At 44.7% G+C, this 21,686-nt stretch overlaps 1 protein-coding gene across 3 annotated transcripts in view; it reads right to left on the bottom strand.

The window, feature by feature from the left end:
- Rftn1 (raftlin, lipid raft linker 1) overlaps nt 1-21,686 on the bottom strand; it is a 196,612-nt gene that overhangs the window by 69,700 nt on the left and 105,226 nt on the right. For all 3 annotated transcript variants that reach the window (XM_020157538.2, XM_020157539.2, XM_020157535.2), the window contains exon 4: nt 18,173-18,272. In XM_020157538.2, the coding sequence (XP_020013127.1) occupies nt 18,173-18,272 (100 nt within the window). The remainder of the gene's footprint in view (nt 1-18,172; nt 18,273-21,686) is intronic.

The raw sequence follows: 21,686 nt of genomic DNA, 5'->3' as shown, positions 1-21,686 counted from the left end.
CTGCCTCTGCTAAGTCCTGCCCAAGTTGCAGACCTTTGAGCAAAATAGATGTCTGTTGTTTTAAGCCAGTATATTTTGGGAGTGGTTTGTTACACCGCAATAACCATCTTCTGAAATACAGTAATCCTCACTAATTCCTATCCATAGGCAATAACAGACTGCAGGGATTTCTGTAAGTGTAAAATCCACTGTCCTTCATGCAAGATGTAGTTAGGCGCACCTTCAAATATGCAGAAATGTAAACAAGGAAAACAAGTCCCTGAAGGGGGAGCCTAATAAAGAGGTGAGAACGTTTGTAATTAGCCTCTCAGTTTGTGATGGCTTATCCAAACTGCTGAACAGGCAAGTGCCCTTAAGGTAACTAAAGGCTGCCCTGCAAAGTGACTGACGTTATTAATGGGCTCAGCAAACCTGTAGGCAAACTTAGACTCGGTTCATGTTTATCCCAAGTTCCAAACACGCAGTGCATGAATTAATGATGATGCTTACATAAAATGACACCCACATTCCCTGGCACAGTTGAAATCAGAAAGCGACACAGATTCTGTGCTTGAAGCGTCAGAAAAAATCCACTGTGTGGATTTTAAGCATCAGAAAGGCAAGCTTCCTTTGCCCTCTAGGGAGTGTCTCTGAAGTTAGTAGTAAAGCAACTGTCTCGCATTCAAGGCGGGACGTCATTGAAGAAGTGTCTATACTAACTGACCAACGACAATGACAGTACTAGTCACCCCAGGACTGTATTTAAACATTTTCTTTTAATGTTTTTCTATCTCTTCTTATTTCTACTCTCTGCATCCAATACATCATGACCTTTTTAGAAGCCTCTTTAGCTGCCTTCTGCCCACTACCACCCCACCAGTGACATCCCTGTCACCCCTACCAATACCATTCCCTACCACCTGTCTCCCCTGGCGCACTTTCAACCTAGGGGTGCCACCTTCTGGCTAACAGGTTGAAATATAGATTGGGAAGTAATGAAGTAGATGAGAAATCCTGGCTGCTTGGACTAAATTTAGAATAATCGTTATTAAACAGTGGCTATTAAACAACTCTGGCCTTTGCCTTACACACATAGTTTGGGGACTTCTACAGATGACATCTCATAATACTATCATCCCAACTTTTCGTTCTTTTAAACATTTCAGAAGTCAAAAGTGATCCAACAAAATGAGTCATTTAAAGTTAAGATTTTTCTCACAATAGATTTGCTCTATTGGAGTGTCTGAAGTTAGCGTTTATTTTTAACAGTAGATTTTAAAAATGGGGGAAAATATTGTAAAAATAACGACCCTTACACCGAGCTCTGATGAGACTTATTAGGAGGAGATGGTTACCAATCAGTCAATACACACAGCTGTACAGGATGAAGAGTAGAAGGAATACCAATACATGCCTGGCAAAGCTTGTGGAACCAGGGCCTGTGATGCTAAGACCCTGCCTGCCACCATCCCGAACCCCACCTGATCAAATATGGCTCTCTGATAATGAGGGAGAATCACTCAAAAGTCAGATTGACCATACCAGAGTTATTAGCAACCTTAGGGATTACCATATATGTGCAAAGGTCTCATGTTTATAGAGAAAACCAAAATTAGAGAAACTGAAGTGCCCCCACCTCAGTGGCTGCTTAAGTTACTAGGTGGATAGTTTCCTTTACTGGAACCAGGAGAAAATTCTGGAATTGAGCTTTGAAAGTTCCAGATCTCTGCTGGAGAAGGCAGGCCAATTTCAGTAACTATCTTGTGTCCAAGTGCTTTCTTTCCCCGGCTCCATCCCCAACCCCTCCAGTCATCTTCAACAACACTGACTTGGACCCTAATGGGATCTGCTTCTCAGCCTGGGAATTCTCCCAACAGCAAAAAAGGGGGAAAACGTTACATGGGCTGTAATTCTGTCATCCCTGCTTCTCAAAACCCTCAGAAAAGATTACATAGAATCACAAGCAACATGAGTGAAAGTTTCCAGCCTCAGACACACACACACACACACACACACACACACACACACACACACACACACACAAACACACAGAGCAGGCAGTCAAGCTGGCTGCCAGGATCAACTGTGCTCCTCAGAGGAGACACCCCACCCTCCACACTCCCACACTCATCTGTGCTGCATCCCAGACAGCTCTGCAGACAGGAGGCCTTGCTGAGGGGGTGCTCGGCACCTCTGAACATGGACTTGGGGGTAGGCACTCAACCTGAGCTGTAAACCCGTCAGCTCCCACATGTGTTCCCCGACGGTGCATAATTAGCACTCAAAACATGATCCATCTCATACAAAGTTCATACATATATTATATACATAAATACTTTTTTCCTCTTGGCATTAACAGCAAATTCCACATTTGTCAACCTGCCTGCTGGAAAGTATGAAATAGAAACAGATGACATCTAACCTTTACAAGTCACTTCCACCCATGGCTTACTCAAGTTTCAACCCAACCCAAACAGTGAAAGCAGTGACTAGAGAAAGAAAATGTGTGAGTGTCTCAGCCTTCTGTCTACTGTATCTTCCCTAAGTTAGCTCCCTCCTTCCCTCCTTCCTTTCCTTCCTCCCTCCCTCCCTCTCTCCCTTCCTCCAGGACCAGGCTTCACGCTTACTAGGCAGGCACTCTCCTGCATGATCCAGCCATTTTTGCTTTTGTTATTTTGGACATAGGGTCTTGCTTTTTGCCCAGGCCAGCCTGGACTGAAATCTTCCTGTTTATGCTTCCTGCTATAACTGAGATGGCAGGCATGTGCCACCATACCCAGCTTTGTCCCACTGAGATGGGGTCTCACAAACATTTTTGCCCAGGCTGGCCTGGAACCTTGCATGTTCCTCCCATCATAGAAAAAAAGATAAGAAACAAAAACAGTAACAGTTGCAAAGCATCTCAAGAAGTGATCAGAACTATAGATAAAGGGGAAACAGAGAAATTAAAAGCAGAAATACTAGAGCAGAAAGTGGCAGGGGTTATGTTGCTCTGTTAAAGCTGAGTGGGCAAGCCGGGCACCGTGGCTCAAGTCTGTCATCCCAGCAATGTGGGGAGGACATAGGTAGGAGGATCATAATCCAACAGGCTTGGGCTAAAAAAAAAAACTCCCCTAAAACCTATCTGAAAAATAAGTAAAGCAAAAAGGGCAGGTAGAGTGACTCAAGTGGTAGAGCTCCTGCCTAGCAAGCACAAGGCACTGAATTTGATCCCCAGCACTGCCAAAAAAAAGAGTGGGCAAAGGTGAACCTGAGCAAAGAGTTAAAGGAAATGGAAGAATTAACCAAGCAGGTATCAGGGAAAAGAAGGGCCATAAAAATTATCTTCACTGCTAAGAGTTATACCAACATTCAGTAACTCCAGTAGGATAACCCAATTCACAGTGAGCTGGAAGGCAAAATACACAATCCACAAACACTCATACATGCCTGGATATAACCTGAAATGTGACTTCTTAGGAAAGAGGTAATTGCTTCATACATTTGTACCTTTATAACATCTGCCACAATACGAGAACTCTCATTCACACTGAGCAAAAATACTTCTTGGGGAAAACATGTTAATCAAAGTGAGTTTGGAATGCTTAGTCAAGCAATCTGATGAATTTGATTTTTTTAAAAAGAAGGAAATATATTTAATAAAAATGTAAAATTATTCCTACAGCATGAAAGAATATTTGGGGTATTGTAGGAAATGATCTTCGAGATGGCTTTTAAAAGCAATGCAGGAATTCTATAAATGAATGAACACAAACCAACCACTGAGCCATGGCTTAACGCCTCAGACACGGTGTTGAACTGAAGATCCATTTACATGAGCAGAGAAGCTACCCCTTGGTGTGAGGAACCGGACCAACGCTACCTATGGGAGCAGAGGCCCAGGAAGGGTTCCAGATCTTGGTCTTAGTCTATTTCTTGACCTGGGTGTGATTCTCCCAGGTGTGTTCATTTTGTGCTAACTCACTGGGCCGTAAACGCGTGATGGCTGCCCTCTCTTATGTTATCTTCAATAAAAAGAGATTTTCATTCTTTCTTTTTTAAGAGTAATGCAGAATAAGTGGGTCCGTTACGGAGATTTCTCATTCACCCTAGAGCGGGGTGATAAAAACAACCATCCAAACATTGAACAGATGAGCACTTGTGACTCAGGCTAGTTTCCAGTGACAGAATTGCTCATGAATTTTAAAAGTGCTGAATCCCAGACAATTTGGATGACAGTAAGTAGGATGAGCTTCAAACCTGTGTTACATGTCCCAAATCTATACTGATGATCAAGTCACTAAAGGAAGAGAGGCTTGAAAAAGAGGCATGGGATGACGAATGGATTAAGATAACGTGGTATCTATACACAATGGAATTTTATGCAGCCATGAAGAAGAATGAAATGTTCTCATTCGCTGGTAAATGGATGGAATTGGAGAACATCATTCTGAGTGAGGTTAGCCCGGCCCAAAAGACCAAAAATCATATGTTCTCCCTCATATGCGGACATTAGATCAAGGGCAAACACAACAAGGGGATTGGACTTTGATTACACGATAAAGCGAGAGCACACAAGGGAGGGGTGAGGATAGGTAAGACACCTAAAAAACTGGATAGCATTTGTTGCCCTCAACGCAGAGAAACTAAAGCAGATACTTTAAAGCAACTGAGGCCAATAGGAGAAGGGGACCAGGAACTAGAGAAAAGGTTAGTTTGAGAAGAATTAACTTAGAAGGTAAAACACATGTACAGGAAATCAATGCGAGTCAACTTCCTGTATAGCTATCCTTATCTCAACCAGCAAAAACCCTTGTTCCTTCCTATTATTGCTTATACTCTCTCTTCAACAAAATTAGAGATAAGGGCAAAATAGTTTCTGCCTGGTAGCTAGGGGGTGGGGGACAGAGGGAGGGGGTGGGGAGTAAAGGAGGGGGCGGGGGGAAGCGGGGAGAAATGACCCAAACATTGTATGCACATATGAATAAAAGAACAAATAAAACAAAAGAGGCATGGGGATAAAATTTTTCATGAAATGCAAACTTAGCAGCTTTCAAATTTACACAATTTATGTAAGTTAGATTCACAAGTACAACTAAATTAATAAGTAACATTTGATGTACGTTTTATTTTGGCAGAACTGGGGACTTAACCCAAGAACTTGTACCTGTTAGGCAAGTGCTCTACCACTTGAGCCACACCTCCAGCTCTTCTGTATGTATTTTATTTTTGAGATAGGGTCTTAAAAGGCCTAAAACTCTTGATCCTCCTACCTCAGCCTCCTGAGTACCTAGGATTACAGGTGTTTGCCACCTTGCCTGGCAATAATTAACATTATAAGAAGAAATGTAATTATTTCAAAGGTATTCCTAAAAGCCTATAGGTTAAAGTTAGCACCTAAACATTAAGAAAAAATTTTTTTCCTAGGGAAAATGGGAGATATTCTTTCGTTATCTTCTATCTAGGCATATATGTTTGACACTGTTCTGTGTTCCACCTGCACTGTAGCTAACACAAATCATCATCACAAATGTTTCATGTCAACTTAGAAAATCCAGAACTGGAAACTGTTTAATTTTAAAACTGAAGTAGCAGAGAAAAATTTTCTGCTAAACACAACTTTATTTTGTAGGATATTCCACTTTACCAAAAATTTAGCATCTGAATTAAGATGTGTTACAAGTGATGCCAGATTCTGAAGACTTCATTTGTTTTTTACAAAAAAAGAGTAAAGCCAGGCATAGGTGGTTAGTGCCTGTAATCCTAGCTACTCAGGAGGCAGAGATCAGGATGATTGCAGTAAGAAGCCAGCCCCATGCAAACAGTTTGCGAGACTATCTAAAAAAAACCCATCACAAAAAAGGCAAGAGTGAGGCCCTGAGTTAAACCCCCTCCCCCCCCAAAAAAAAACACCAAAAAAAAAAAAAAGACAGTAAAATAGATCATTACATGTTGAAAAGGTATTATTTAGGACATACTGGGTTATATTAAATATATTACTAAAATTCATTTCACCCTTGTTTTGTTTTTTGGCGGCACTGGGGTTTGAACTCAGGACTTTGCACTTGAGTCAACCTCCAGTCCTAATTTCACTCATTACTGTTTTTTTTTTTTTCATATGGCTATTAGAAAAATGAAGACAGACAAAGGTGGTTCACATTGTATTTCTACTGGCCAATGCTAAGGAATAAAATGCCACTTTTGATCAGTGACTTTAGAAGAAAGAGAGAGAAACAAAATGAAAAGTCAAAATTGGAAAAACTGATGTATTTGCAGATTTGATTGACAGCTATGACAAAAAAGGTCCAGGAGTGGGGGGATTATGACAATGCAGAGGGGAGTAGGGAGATGGGGGGCCAAAAAGCTACAGCATCTTTTTGCAGAAGTGGTCAGCTTAGCTGGGGTGGACAGAGGCCGAATGCAAGTGCTAGCTACGATTCTACAGCTGTCAACAAATCCAATTGACCTAATTTCTGCTAAGCTGACAGTGTTAGAAATGCACTGTGTCTGTTATTACAGCAGCAAGAATGACAGAGGTGGTGAGTGCCTGTCTTTCTGGGGTGACAAAAGAAAGGAGGGAGCTTTTAATGGCTCTGCTCCAAGTCTTCCCTCTCTTAAGAGGGTTGGGTGAGGATAAGAACACACTCAGTTACAGAAGTATCTGGGCCAAGGAGACTTGACTTTGTGGGGCCAACAAAATACAATAAAGTACTGACTCATTATAGCCTGGGACAATTCTGTACAGCTGGAGAAAGCCAGTGTTAGTAGCTCATTTTAAAAAGAGAGAAAATTCTGTGTATATGTGTGAGTCTGTATGTGTGTGTGTGTGTCTACACATCTATATATTATGTTGAATATTATTCAGATTTAAAAAAGGCAATCCTGGTCAGGTCCCAGTGGCTCAAACCTGTAATCCTAGCTACTGGGGAGGCAGAGATCAGGAGGATCACAGTTCGAGGCCACCTGGGCAAATAGTTCAAGAGACCCTATCCTGAAAAACCCCATCACAAAAAAGGGCTGATGGAGTGGCTCAAGGTGTAGGCCCTGAGTTCAAACCCCAGTACCACAAAATAAAAAACATTTTTTAAAAAGGCAATCCTGTCATTTGTGACAACATGGATGAATCTGAAAGACATTGAGTAAAATACGCCAGCCAGGCACAGAAAGAAAAATACAATACTGCATGATCTCACTTACATGTGGAATCTCTTTTTTTTCTTTTAACCAAATACATAGAAACAACATAAAAAGGTTGTTACCAGGGTGGGGAAGGAGGTAGGAAGAGAGAGATTGCTGTAGGTCAAAGGGGCAAGGGAGCAAATTTGTAGGATGAAGAAGTCTGGGGATTTAGGACTGCAGTTAGAACATGATAACATTGTATTGAGTATTGCAAATTTGCTAAGAGAGTACACTTTATGTGCTCTTACCACAACAAGGTAACTCTGTGAGATGATGGACAAGTCAATTTGCTTAACTACATGCTATAAGCCTGCCCTAGGCTCATGTGAGGAACACTTGATCCCCAGCTGGGGCGCTATCTTGGGAGGTTCTGAAAACTTTAGGATGTGGGGCCTGGCAGATACTGGCCCCGCCCCCTGATGGCTGCCTGTGATCACCCATGGTTGGCAAGTGGTCAGTGGATTTCTCATTGCTTTAGTCCATTTTCTAAAGTGTGCCCCATGATTTAAATAGGTATTTGGTGGACAGGAGAAGCAAGGGGGGAAAGTCTCAAATTGTGTTTAAGAAATGCTGAGTTTTAAGCACGCACATCTCTCATAGGAGGTGGGAGGGAGACGCAGGTCCCTGGAGGTGTCTTGTCTCTGTCCCCCTGTATTTCTCTCTGCTTCCTTTCCTCCATGACGTGAAGAAGCTCCTCCATGCCACACACTCCCCCTGCCATGAAGCTCTGCCCCAACACATGGGGCCAAGCAACAATGGACTAAGATAAACTCTCAGAAACTGGGAGTGAAAGAAGTCGTTCCTCCCTTACATCATTATCTCGGGTATTTTGATCACAGAGAAGAAAAGTAACTAATACACTATGGTGATTACTTCACTGTGTATGTCAAAATATGCTATATACCTTAAATATATATAATAAAAATACTTTTCTTAAATTTTAAAATTGAAGAGAGGAACTGGCCCCATGCCCTAATGACTGCCTGTGATTACCAGGCTTGGTAAGTAGTCTGTGGATTTCTCATTGCTTTAGTCCATTTTCCAAAGTATGCTCTGTGATTTAAATAGGTACTTGGTAGACAGGAGAATTCTAACTGTATTTAAGGAATGTTGAGTTTAAGTAAACAGGTTTTCTACTATGAACTTTATCAGCGCCTTGACTCTTCTAAGGAGCATCGTAGGGCTTCTATGGAGCCCTGCAAAAGGGCTTACACCACGTGCATGTTTCCCAGGCATACAGGTCTATGAGGATCCTTTACTGAGAAGCAGGCCAGGCAGGGTTCACCTAAGAACCACAGGCTTGGAAGGAAGAAGCTAGATCTCCACCCTAAGTCAGAAATGAACGTGCCAGTCTGCTTCAGCATGGCTCAGAGGCAACAGAGCCAGACCTTGGTGGTCACCCCAGCTTGTGCACTGGCAAATTCCTCAGGGACCCATTTCAATGGCTGCAGGAATGAGGTGACATCCATATTCTGGAGAAGCAGCCATCTACCTCTCTCCTTCAGGAGATGACAGATTGCTCCACAACCAACCCAAATGCTAGGCCTCAGGCAAACTGTGCAATTCTTGGCACCACCAACCTCCTCCTGACAAATGGGGCTGGGAGAGGCATCCCTAGGAGGGTGGAAAGTCATGCTGAGGAGACGGTGTTACAGCAGCCAGGCCACAGCATTCATGGATACCTAGCTGCCACCTGCCCTCAGTTTCCCCTCCAGTCATGGGTCTGCTCCACAGGCCTACCTCCAGCATAGTTTCTGTTTCCTCAGGTTTAGGGCAGTTTCTCTGCACAGCCCACAAAGGAGCACAGGGCTGACAGTCACAGACTGCCACAGAGCAGACAGACCACTCCTCTGTCCTGTGCACATCTATGTGCTGTTTACAGGGATCCCAAGTTCTTTCTTTTTCTGACTTAACCACAAGTTCTTCAATTATTGTTACTTCCTGTGACATGTGCTCTGAATACTAAAAATTACATAAATGGCATTGGTTTACATAAGCAAGTTCCAATTCCCTGGGTGGATATTAAAATGTAATTGCTTAATAAAACATTACATTAAGGAGAACAGTGAAGATAATTCAAGATGCCAATGGAAAGAAAGAGTATCTTAAATGGAAAAACAAACAAACAAACAAAAAATCACCTATGCTGGAAAGGATTGCAGGGGCTCGAGTGAGTTCCAGGGGGCAAAGGGTAGCATTTTTCATTGCAATTCAGAGACATTTTGGATCAAACCTTGCAAAAAATATGTACTGGGAAGGGAGAGGCCATCAAAACAGCTTCCATGGAGGTCACTGGTAACTTCATAGTCACTGTAGCATGGCTGTTTCTGATTTCTAGCCCTTGGCCTAGGCAGCGTGGACAACTCCTCCCTGCTTGGCCTCCAGCACCAACACTTTCCTCCCTTCCCCTGGACTTCTCTAGCCACTTACTCCCTGTCAGCTTCCTCTGCCCAGCAGTCAACACTGAAACTCCCCAGCTCTCTTTCTCCACATCCTCCCTTCTTTCCTGGGCTATTTCATCCATGACCATCTTTGTCCCTAGCTGTTGTCCCCAGCCCAGGCCTCAGCCCTGCCTGTCCTGCACTCATCTCTATCATAACAAAGGCTCACATTCATCCAGCTGCACAGGCCAAGCAGCATGGGCTGCCTCTCTGTCTCTGCCATCCCCTGTAACCCTACCCACAAACAATGCTGGGGAGCTCAGAGCCATAGCCTCTTAAATCCACCCCATTTGCCGCATCTCCACCATAACGCCATCACCTATTGCTTCCTCCCTCAGCACTTGACCCAAATCCTTAGCCAGGCAGGAGGGCTGCCACTCTAGGACCCCAGCTACCTCTCCTACATCATCCCATGTTCCCCCAATCCTCTATTCTCTATGGTCAGGCCACAGTGACCTCCTTTCTGTCCCCAAATCAAATGTACTGTCTCCCACCTCATGGCTTTTGTCCAAGATATTCCCATCCTCAGACCTTGGTGCAAGCACCACTTTGTCAGGGGCCACCCCCAACTTCCACTGCCAACCTGGGCAGGGCCCCTTGCTATGTTCTACTCTAGGGTGTTCACCCACTTTATTATACATTGACTATGTTGACTGCCTGCTCCATGTCCATGTCCTCAGCTAGCCTGTAGGTTTCCTGTAACCAGGACAGGACCTATACTGCTCTCTAAGGTATGTCCTGACATGCCACAGAGCAGACCCTCGAGGAGCTGTTTAAAGGAACACGTGTTGGAAGGGGGGATAAAGGAGAATGATGGAGGAGGTGAATTTAACCATGTAAAATTGTCAGCAATTTTACAATTGTCAGCACTTTTGTAAATGTCACAACCCCAACCTACCTGTTCCACTTCGTGGATTTATGCAAGGGGAGAGACCTGGGGAGTGACCTTGCCAAGTCTATGACCTCCCTGTGGGCTCAAACTGACTTCAGCTAACTGCTCTGGACAGAACAGGAAGATCACAGGCCAATAAAAATAGCAGGAGGTCAAAGGACCAAGAAAGGCTGGAGTGGGAAAGGAACCTCATAAGAAAACAGACCTCCAGGCAGTGGTTCCACATTTTCTCCCCTACTGTGAAGTCCAACAATGTAACTCTCCTCCTACTTCCCCCAGCCTTAAAGGAAGGGCTGTCCATTCCCATGCATGTGACAGACGCCCTCTCTGTGGTCCCTGCCTCCCATCTTTTATCACCTCTGACTTACATTAACATTCCTCTCGACTGGCCTCTTTCAGCTTTTAAAAATCAGTACGGTGGCTCACACCTGTAATCCTAGCTACTCTGGAGGCAGAGATCAGGAGGATCATGGTTCAAAGTCAGCCCAGGAAAACAGTTCATGAGATCTTATCTCAAAAAAGACCCATCTCAGAAAAGTAACCAACACAAAAAAGGGCTGGTGGAATGGCTCAAGTGGTAGAGTGCCTATGGCCCTGCATTCAAACCTCCAGTGCTGCAAGAAAAAAAAAAAAGTTCAGATCAGTCAGATCAGTCAGCCCAGGGGCTCAGATCTCCTATTGAAAACAAAGGACATTTCCTCTACCTAGACCTGTTTTAGACACCACTCTCTTTCTTTCTAAAAGTACTGACTCTTAAGCTCTGGCACAGTGTCCCCTTTCCTGTTCCACACCTCATGACAACTGTCCTCTTAAAACTGATCAGTGGCCCAGGGGAACAGAGCCCAGTGGGTCCTTCCAACTTGACTGCTTTCCTGCTTTTGGAGCTTTTCTCTGGGGTCTTTCTGAAGCACACACTTTTCTTGGATTCTGGATATCACATGCTTTCGTCTCTCCTCTGATTCATCCAGGTTCTTTCTTTCTCCTGAGTTGTATAAGAGTGTCACCTCATAATTAATTCAGAAAACCTATTCCTTCACCCAATCAATCTGCTCACACTAAAGAACAGAGTCTTGCTGGGTGTGGTGGCTCATGTCTGTAATCCTAGCTACTGGGATCCTGGTTCAAGGCCAGCCCAGGCAAAAAGTTCACCAGACCCCATCTCAACCAATAGCTGGATATGGCAGCGCACCTGCCATAAATAGGATTGCAGCCCAGGGTACCCTAGGCAAAAAGCGAGACCCTATCTGAAAAATTAAAGCAAAAAGGGATGGAGGTGTAACTCAAGTGGAACAGTGCCCGTCTAGTGAGCGTGAGGCTCTGAGTTCAAACCCTACTACCACTAAAACAGAAAGAAAAAGGAAGTCTTTACAAGGAGAAGATATGAACATGATGAGCCTCCAACCAAGGGGCTCAACGACAGAGCTCACGCCACTGGACCATATGCTCCCTCTTGTGTCTCACTGGCTCCCTAACATATCCATCACAAATCCCACTGCCTCTGTCCCTAAAGGCTTCTTCCTTGTGCTCTATACTATATCCTCACAGATGACCCACGTCATGCTTCAGTCATTCTAATGTCACCTTGGGCTCCTCTCTTCTGTTCTGTGACAAAATCGCAATGATTCCTCCTCCAGATCTCTTTTAAGTCCTCCACTGACTTGACAAACATTGATGAAGTTCTAGGGACACCACAGTGAACTGTGCCCCACCCCCAGCAAGGCCTCCAGCTCATTTCCTCCATACTAGTGACAGCTTCATTTCTGGGATTCCCCCACTTTTTGCCCCCTCCCCACGCTTACCACTTTTGCATTTTCGAAATGTCACAGATCTCTAGGTTTGGAGGTGGATGTGGGGGAGGACAGCGAGGAACATCTTTTTAACACAATTTTCTCTTCACTATGAATAGGCATCTTGCACTAATTAAAATTAGACTCTCTGTACTGCACTTGTAGAAATGAGTCTCTGAACACTCAATAATCAACCAGAATGCAAACGATGAGTCATTTATATACTTCAGGCAAAGTTTTACAATCCTGGGGATTCTGGTTCATGAAAAGGAGTCACTGAGATTTTAAAAATCACCAGGCTCTTTCCTTTGCTTCAGGCAGAAAATGCCATTTAGGGCAACGCAAGTTGCAAAATCCATCAAATTTTCTGCATGTGTTCTCCCCAGTGGGCAAAGCCAGGGCCTGCCTTGGCCTCCCTGCCACCGTCTTCACTCTAAAGCCTCAGCGTAAGACTCACCTAGCTCATGAGGACATCACACAGGTCGCAGCTCACAGGGATTGAGTCTCAGCAACAGAGCTCAGTGCTATGGGCCCAAGGACAAAGCTTCTGAGTCCCCTGGATGCGGGACAATGGCTTCTCCTGAAGGTAAGAGAGGCAACCTCTGTCTGGACCTGAGCACTGAGGCCTGGGGGCCCGGCTGTGCGCACACAATGGCTACACTCACCCCTCCCATACCCAACCTTGAATTTTGGCTCAGACAGTCTCACTCTCTGTCCCTGAAAGGACATGCTATGTACAACAGGTGGCATTGCCAAATGGTCACGAACATGTTGTCTGTGGTCCAGAATGGTGGGTTCAAATCCCAGCCCTCCACTCATAGTTACAGCCTTGGGCAAAATGCATCGTTTCTCTGTACCTCAGTTTCTTCAGCTACCAGAGATAAGCCTTTCTAGGAGTGTGATAGGGTTAAGAGGATACCAAGTAGGGTCTACCTACATAAGAGGAATTCTCTCTGTGGAGTAAAATCCCATTTTAAATTTAAATACACTTATTGATAGGGAGATATGGGCCAGCAGTATATCCTACAGTGGGGTTGGGAAGGGGAGACTAGGGAGAGGGGAGATGGGGGGATATGAATCTCTTTATTTACTCTTTATTCTCCTACCCTTGAACTCCTTCCCTGCATCCTTATGGTAAACCCTGTCTGTCACACTTGAACCCACCCAAGCATGGCTGTGCTCCACATGATCTAAAGAACTCTACCTAGAACACACTTCTTTTCCTTTTGTCCCCCCCACACCTGAGCCAAACAGGACTCAGCCTTTCTTAGCCTTGGGCCTTCATTCACACTCCTGCCACCAAGGAACGGCACTGTCTGCCTCTCTGCTCAGCCTCCTTGAGCATCAAAGCCCTCATTGTATACTGCACCTCTCCAGAACCTTCCCCAGTCTACCTGGCCAAAGAACCACCCTCTGCTCCCAAGTCCCTTTGCCATCCACCATCCCTCTCCCTCTTCCCTAGGGAAGGACAGGTCCAAGCTCCATCCATCATTGGCCAGCCCAGCCTAGGCAAAGCCCCCACCCATCTAGTAAATTCTGTGTCCTCAGCTCTGAAGGGAGATGTCACCCCTGTCTTAGCCTCTTGATGAGAATGACTGCGAAGCACAAGCCAGAAAACGTGTGCAAGGCCTCTGAAAACTTTCAAGTGCTTCACATTCTCACGTATCCTTTCCCCAGAAGCTCCCGCAATCAGGAAGTAATCTCTGTCCTGTGTCACTCAGTCTTCTCAATCCTCTGGGAACTCTGAAGGAGAGGAAATGTCACAGGGCCCCTATGGGCCAGCCACACAGGCAGGCTCTGGATGTACCCTAAGGAATTCTGATCTCTCCCACAGCCTCTCGACTTTGTCCCTTGAGCACTTGGCTCTGGGACTTGGAAAACACACATTCTCCGTAACTCTGCATTTTAAATGTCCCGAGGTCCACAAGAAATAGTTCACATGAAGATCAACTGACCAAGCAAAGCACCAGGTCACACAGAATGCAGTAACAGGGACTTCACTGGCCCAGCCACAGCACTCAGAGAACGCCTAAAACCACATGGCCCTCAGTGAAAAATCTCTGTTAGAGACTGTAACCTATAACATCTTCAGCCAATTATACATGACACAGATTCAAACAACTTTATTTTTCCTAATTGTGGAAAATAATGAAACCTCCTCTCCCTCCTTCTATTCCCGTTCTCTAGCCAAAGGTTTTGTTAATTTGAAACATTTGGCCAAAAAACAATACTGCAACATTGTTCTTAGAAAGAAAAAAATTCTAATTGGTTTAATTCTAATATGTCAAGAAGAATATTATCCTTCATGATGGAACAATGACAAAATGAGTTAATTACCATCTTGTCCCAAGACGGATCTACTTGTCATAGGAAGAGGAACCATTATTTCAAACTAAATAATGATCCAGATAAAAAGTAATGACAGTGAACCATAGAAGACAGTGTGACACAGCTTCATCTTGGCCTAACTGAATGGTAATTAACAAGTGTCACCAGGACATAGATACAGATTATAAGTTAGTCATTAAATGTGTACAATGAAAAAAAGAAAAAACACAAATGGTTTTTGGTTCACTTCTTCCCAGAGAGCACCTGTGGTTTTCTACCTATTCAATGACAGAAAAACTTGAACGTGTGAAAACTTCTGCACCCTGAAACAGCTGACTCTTTGTCCCTAAGGGACAATGGGAAACAGCCATGGGCTCCAGAGAAGGTCCTTTGAATCCTCTTTGTTCTTTGCACACAGAGGTTGTGTTTTCTCCAGAAACTGTGTCCAACAATGGCAAAGAGGAGCAGAGGGGGAGGGGCCCAGTTGCATCCTTTTATCCCTGTCTAGAAAGTAAAGCCACAGCAGCACCAACAGCCAGAAACATGAAATCTTTCCAACCCCTGCCCTCACAAATGGCAGACGGTGCGTGGGGTGAACAGTGGAGCCGCCTAGACACACCCGGCTCCTCCAAGGCAGCAGTGATGATAAGCCACCTCTCTCAGAGCTGAGAGGCTCTAGGGTACACACCTGGAGACAAACTTCAGGGCAGAAATCTCAGAGCTGCCCAGGGTCTAGTCTACAAATTGTCTAATCTGTCTGCATCCAACAGCTTTTATATGAAACCAAGGCTAGGTCAGGAGCAGGATGACACAGTGGGCACCGAAGTGTATCATTTCCAATGTTAAAAACAGAATTCTTTTTTTTTAAGTTAGTGTAAATTAATAGTGGTATTTGCAAATATGTATAAAATATGCTTTGATCAAACTCTCCCCCCCGCTACTCTTTCTTAACCCTCTTCCTCCTTCCTTTGTAAAAACAATTTCAGCAGGTTTCATTATGCTGTTTTCATATTCTACACAAAGTACTTTGATCATACTCACCCTATCACTCTTCTCTCCCTTCCCAGGGGTTCCTCCCAAACAGTTCCCATTTCACAATCATAAATACAGAATTCTTACACAAATATAGAATGATCAGGTGTCAATCATTTATTCAACCAATTATTGAACAACTCCCACGAACAATGAATGAGAGAAAAGAATGCCGGGATAAGAGAAAATTTAAATAAAAACTGTCTGATGTCCTCCAAGGAATAAATCCCATAACTTCAAGGTCATCTTTTGTTGGAAAGATGTTCATCTCCATGTCAGTGCTACAGAATCACAGTAGCCAAGCAGCCCACAAACCCACTGTGGCCTCCGAAACACCTGACAGGGACACGGTGCAATGATCAGGCACATAGTGCCCTGGTTTTGTTAAGACCAAAGCTCCCCATAGGATTTGGAGAAAGCATCATATTGGACAGAGAGGACAGAGCCTCACGCCTACATCTCAGCCCCGTACCCTTCAGATAGTCTGCGTCCGACTCTTAAATTACTCAACGTTTCTAACTTGTTCCCCCAGGTTCCAATCATCAGCTGAATTCCACCTCCAGGATGTCCCTACCTAAGCTGATTGTTGGATTTGCACCAATCCAGAGAAGATGGCCTATTTAGGGAGACACCTACATGACTTAGAAAAACATGTCTTCAAACTTAAACAAAACTACCAACCCCTGCCTGCCCCGTTTCTAAATCATCATCTGAATTCTACCACAGTAGAACAAACTTCCACCATCCAAATAGAATTGCCAGAAATCTTGACCTAAGTGACCGTTTGCTCCCTGGTCTACTGGCTTGGTTCCTTCCATGAGTGGCCAGGGCCTCAGAAGCCTGAATATCAAAGGAAGGGGGCAGGAAGACAACAAATACCCTTTGAAAGCAGAATCTAATTTCTTTGCTCATCTGCAAAATCCCTCACAATGGTTTCTCATTGCTTTTACAGCTGAGGCCAGGGTCTCTCTGGTCCCCATGCTCCCTCTCTTCACTATGTCCTATTTAATCTTTTGATTCGACTTGCCCGTCCTGCCTCAGGCCCTCACACATGCTATTCCCCAACCTGGCCCAGCAGCTACACAGCTGCATCACCACAAATTCCTCCCCCTTCCCATCTCAGTTTGGGGCATCTTCCTGATCCCTGAACCACGCATGCATCAGTAGCCACCTGCCCCTCAGCCCAGCTGCTTCCCACTTAGCCACGATCATCGGCAAGGACCACCTGCCCTGGTGACAACACGGCGGAGGGAGCAGGGCTGCTTTGTTCCCTGCATCCCAGTATGCAGTACTATTCTTGGCCCAAAGTCGACAGCCAACAAGATTTATTAATGAACTCACTAATTGACTGTTTGGACCTCAAACAAACCACAACCACCTAAACAAAGTGGGAGAATGGCCAATTACTGTCACACTCCACATAAGGATATTTCACTCAATGAGTGACTGCATATACCATTGTGGTACTGCAAGATGATAACGGAGTTGAAACATTCCTATGGCCTAGGATGAACGCTGCAGCTGTCCTAAGATGTCATCGGGCAACACATGACTCACAAGCTCATGATGCAGGTGTAAACACATCCACTGCGCTGCCAACACACACAGAAGTAGAGCACATACAATTATGTTTGTAATAATGCTTGACTGTAAGTGACTGTTACTGGTTGATGCATTCACTATACTATACTACTTATCTCAGAATGTACCCCCTACTCATATTTTATAAAGTCTACTGTGAAACACATGCTATGTTATGCCTCTAGCAGCCTTACACGTCTTGTGTTGCCTCAAGAAGGCCACGTGGAGAGATGGACCCATACCACACGGGAGGCATCAGTACACTGGAAATCACCTAGTGAGGCAGTTCCCAGAATACGAGGCCATCACCAAGTGATTCATGGTTGTACAGTGAAGACTGGGTAAGGGAGAGCAAGATACACATTAAGGCAGAACCCCGCCCCCGTCTGGGGAAAGAACATTCCTTCTATTGTAAATGTCACAAATGAAACTCAAGTGGACCCTGCAATTTAGACACGAAACCACATATGGGATGAAGGAAGGCTTGAAACCAGACACGTTTCTGGGCAGAGAGGAATTCGCTGCAGCTGGGCAATGTTCCCTGGTACAATCCCATTGCCGGTGGCCAGGGGACTCTGGTATACTCCCACGTTAGGAAAGGAAGGGGGAACAAGGCAACCAAGACCCACAGGACCAACAGAGGGTGCGATGTGGGGGTCATACCATCTTGAGGGTTTGAGCAGAGCCCCAGTAGTGAGCCTGCAGGCCTGTCAGCTGGTAATGCTACTCCAGACCCAAAACACAGGACACAGGGTCCTGCCAGCCTGTGAGAGAGTTGGCCATTTGATTCCAGAGTTAACTCCAGCCTGAGCGATATACGGGAAAGGCTGCCACCCAAAGGTCTAGGTCATGGTTCCTCGAAGCCTCTGGAGTCTGGCTGACCTACCCTAACCCCACTTACCTGCCTGTTCACTCAGGCATATACTCTACCAACCTGCCCAGCCAGGTTCCTTAGGAATGAACACAAGGCCCACCTTCTTAACAAAGTCCGGGACGAGTGTTCGGTGGTCTAAGGAGGAAAAGCAATCTAACTCCAAGACGTAGCCTTCATTGTGAAGATCAGTTTTCTGAGATCTGTAGAGAGAAACACATAAAGACTTAGGTTTTGCACAATATTAAAAAAATAAAAGAACCACTGGATATTTAATGAAGGCCCACATTCTCTCCTGAAAGTAGCTGCCAAAAACAGCACTACTGAACAATGATTTTGGTGAAGTAATTCAAAGAATATACATAGTTCCATGTCATTGAAAGATCCCCAAGGAGGGCCAGACATGGTGGTTCATGCCTGCAGTCCCAGCATTTGGGAGATGGAGGCAGGAGGATTGTGAGTTCCAGGCCAGCCTGACCTACATAGCGAACTTTGTCTCAAAAAAGAAAAGACCTCCAAGACATCTGATCTTTATGTGAAACACATTCATCAAAGAATTATACACTTGGTACACTATGGCTCACACAGTAGACAACTAATTTCAAATTAGTCAGCCGGCATACCACTAATTCTAACAAAACAATACACACACTAAACATATTTCCTAGGTCATACACCCAGCCGATAACTGCGGTTACCTCTGGAAAAGAGGAGAAACTGGGGTCAGGGTTGGTATGAGGGAACGATTTAAAAATGTCTTAAGTCATAATCTCTAATTTTTTTGCATTTTTAATGAAAAGAATATACCCCTTTATCTCTCAGAAAATTAAGAATTAATTTTTAAAAGACTTTAAAAAAGGGTTCAACCCTTATAGAGGGTGCTTTGGCAAAAATCTATCAAAATTAAAGATGCATCAAAGAAAGACTAGGACAACTAAAAGCAGTTCTGGGAGACAGTGTAATGAAGGATGGTCTGAAATAAAGGTCTTGGGTCTTGGGGTCACGGTAGAGCTACTCCCCATGTTCCCACTTCCCAGACATACCCGCAATACAGCACAAAACTGCACCACCAGGAGGACCACGAGCAAGTGGTCACCAGAGAGAAAGATTATCCCTTCAGAGTTGGGTCTGGGGAACTCCTAGAGGCCGAAGGGCATTGGAAATTCATTAATTTCTTGGCCCAGACAGGCCTAAGGCAACAAGAGATGCAGCTCAGGATGAACCAAATGTGCTGTCTGTCCTGGTGGCTGGCTGTGGAGAATGGAAATTAGAGCCCAGGGTCACACTTCATACACAGCCCCTCTGTATGGGGCCCGTCCTGGCCACTTATGAGGCTGCTCCACCAAAAAAGGGGTCCCTGCCAGGCCTGGCCACAAAATTCTTAAATTGGGCACTTTTACACAGCACCACACAGTTTCTGAATGCACATTTGTTTTAATGTTTTAAAAAATGAACCTCCAAGATCCTTATGTAGCGTTAAAAGCAATTTATGATATCATTAACCATCTGGGTATGATTTACATGAAATTTAAAAGTGAAAAAAAATTAAAGAGGATTTGGTTTTCCCCAGGTGTGAAACTGTGACTCGGTAAGCAAACTTCAATAGGTTATTTTAATTTTATTTTTCCCTTTAACATCCTTTCTGGGGTAGCATAATGAGGCACATATGTTTGAAATGCAAAAGAAGAGAATGATTTCAAACAAGTCAACCCGGAAAAAACTAATTCTTACAGAAAAAACCCAATGCTGAACCCCAGCCTTCTGCCCTTAACACTTGCTCAGAGTTAGACTCATGTTCTCATTTCTCCCTCTAAGAAAAATTAAAACAGAACATTCCAGACTTTTGAGAGAGAAGACCTGGTCAAGACATACTGTTGTATGTGTAGTCTCAGCACACAGGGGAAGGGAGATCCGAAATGTAAAATCCCAGCTCTCTACTGCATAGACACTAATGCCAGACTGCCCAAGGCTACTTAGACATAGCCAGTGAGATTCGGATGACTTAGGTTGAAAATTACAATCTTAAAAATAAGTGAATACTGTGCTGACTCATTAAAACACTAAGAAAAATGAATGAAGAACAGACTGTGAGAAACCCACAGTCAGCTTCATAAGGAATAATCTCTGAACAGGAGCTAATAAGTACCATTTCTGGTTCTGGAACAAGAAGTTATGTAACAAGAAAGGCAGCTCTGGTTCACTTCACCCAATAATTAACTCAGTTACATCTGAACTGAAAGAAGACAAAGGATCAACAAGAACAGACATTACAAATTTTCTAGATGAAGCATGAAAAAAATTACATGGCAGCTTATGGTTTCTTGGAATCCACTGCATATTAGGGGAATATGAACAACTAAAAAGCCTTTTCTTGCCTTTAGGAATTAGCTCCATGACTGGAAATGAATGGCTTCTGAAACTGAAGAGTGACTGAAGTGGAGAGAGGAAGTAGCAAGGACCCCCTAAGTCCTCCAGGGACATGATGGTGGCTGCCCAAGCCTTGACGTCACCACTTTGTAAGGGTGCAGCTGTGGCCTGGGAGGGGCAAATGCGGGGGGAAGGTCACGGTCACACAAACCTTCTTCCTGCCACTAATCTTACATAAGGATTCACTAGCCAAGCTTGCCCGTGGGGCTGTCAGAGGGAGCTTCCAGGCTGCTTGGTACTAGGCAGAGGGTACATGACTACAATGACAGTGGTGTTCCTCATAGCCCCACCTCCCTCCTGTGTTCACAACTTTGTGAATTCCCTGCTCTTGAGTGGAGGGAAGATGTACTCAGTAGGAAATGGCAAAGGTTGTGGGATGACACTCTCAGGACTGCATTACATCCTAACACTGCACCCTGCAGGCTGGAGCTAGAGACATCCTTACTGCCTTGAAGGACACTGTTGTGTTGTGATGTGGCTGTGAGCAGTTCCTGGCCAACAGCTGTAAGAAATACAGGAATCTCAGAGGTCCTAAGGCTGCGAGGAAATTCTGCCGACAATCTGAGGGAGCCTGGTCAAGCCTTTGATAAGCCCACTACCCCAGGCAACACCAACATTCAGCCTGGTGAGATCCTGAAGAGTAAACCCAAATAAGCTACAAATACTGTGAGGTAATGAATGCATTTGTTCTGAGCTACTCAATTTGTCATAATTTATTACAGAGCATAAAAATACGAATACAGCTCCTGAGGCATGGGAGCATGGTGCTCAGGATAGGTCTCTCCTGGGTGGACAGGCTGAGGCTCACACTTATGAGATCCCATCAGACAGACCTGAGAGCAGTCTCTGTCAGTGATGAGTGCCCCGTGTCCCCAAGAACCACCCTGGGAGAGAGAAGTGCACATCTCCCACAAGCGGCCGCCAGAGACCAGGGCCTAGTTACCCAAGGGACCCTAGCACAAGGGAACAGATATTGTGCAGTCGATCAAGTTTCTAAGGGAGACGCATTGACCTGCGACTCTCAGCTGAGAAGGCACCGGTACCCTCCTGCTGGAGAGGAAAAATGCCAGCTCGGAAACCACCAAACTTCCCCTGGACGGAAGCCCACATGGCTGCCACTTTTGGAAAGGACAGAGAGGTGTGGGTTTAAATAACAAGAAAAAAGAGGGTCACAAGGCATTTCTGGAGAG

Source organism: Castor canadensis, chromosome 10, assembly GCF_047511655.1.
Source record: "Castor canadensis chromosome 10, mCasCan1.hap1v2, whole genome shotgun sequence".
Taxonomy (NCBI): domain Eukaryota; kingdom Metazoa; phylum Chordata; class Mammalia; order Rodentia; family Castoridae; genus Castor; species Castor canadensis.
The sequence above is the reverse complement of the archived record's forward strand: the minus strand, read 5'-3'. Positions and strand labels throughout refer to the sequence as shown.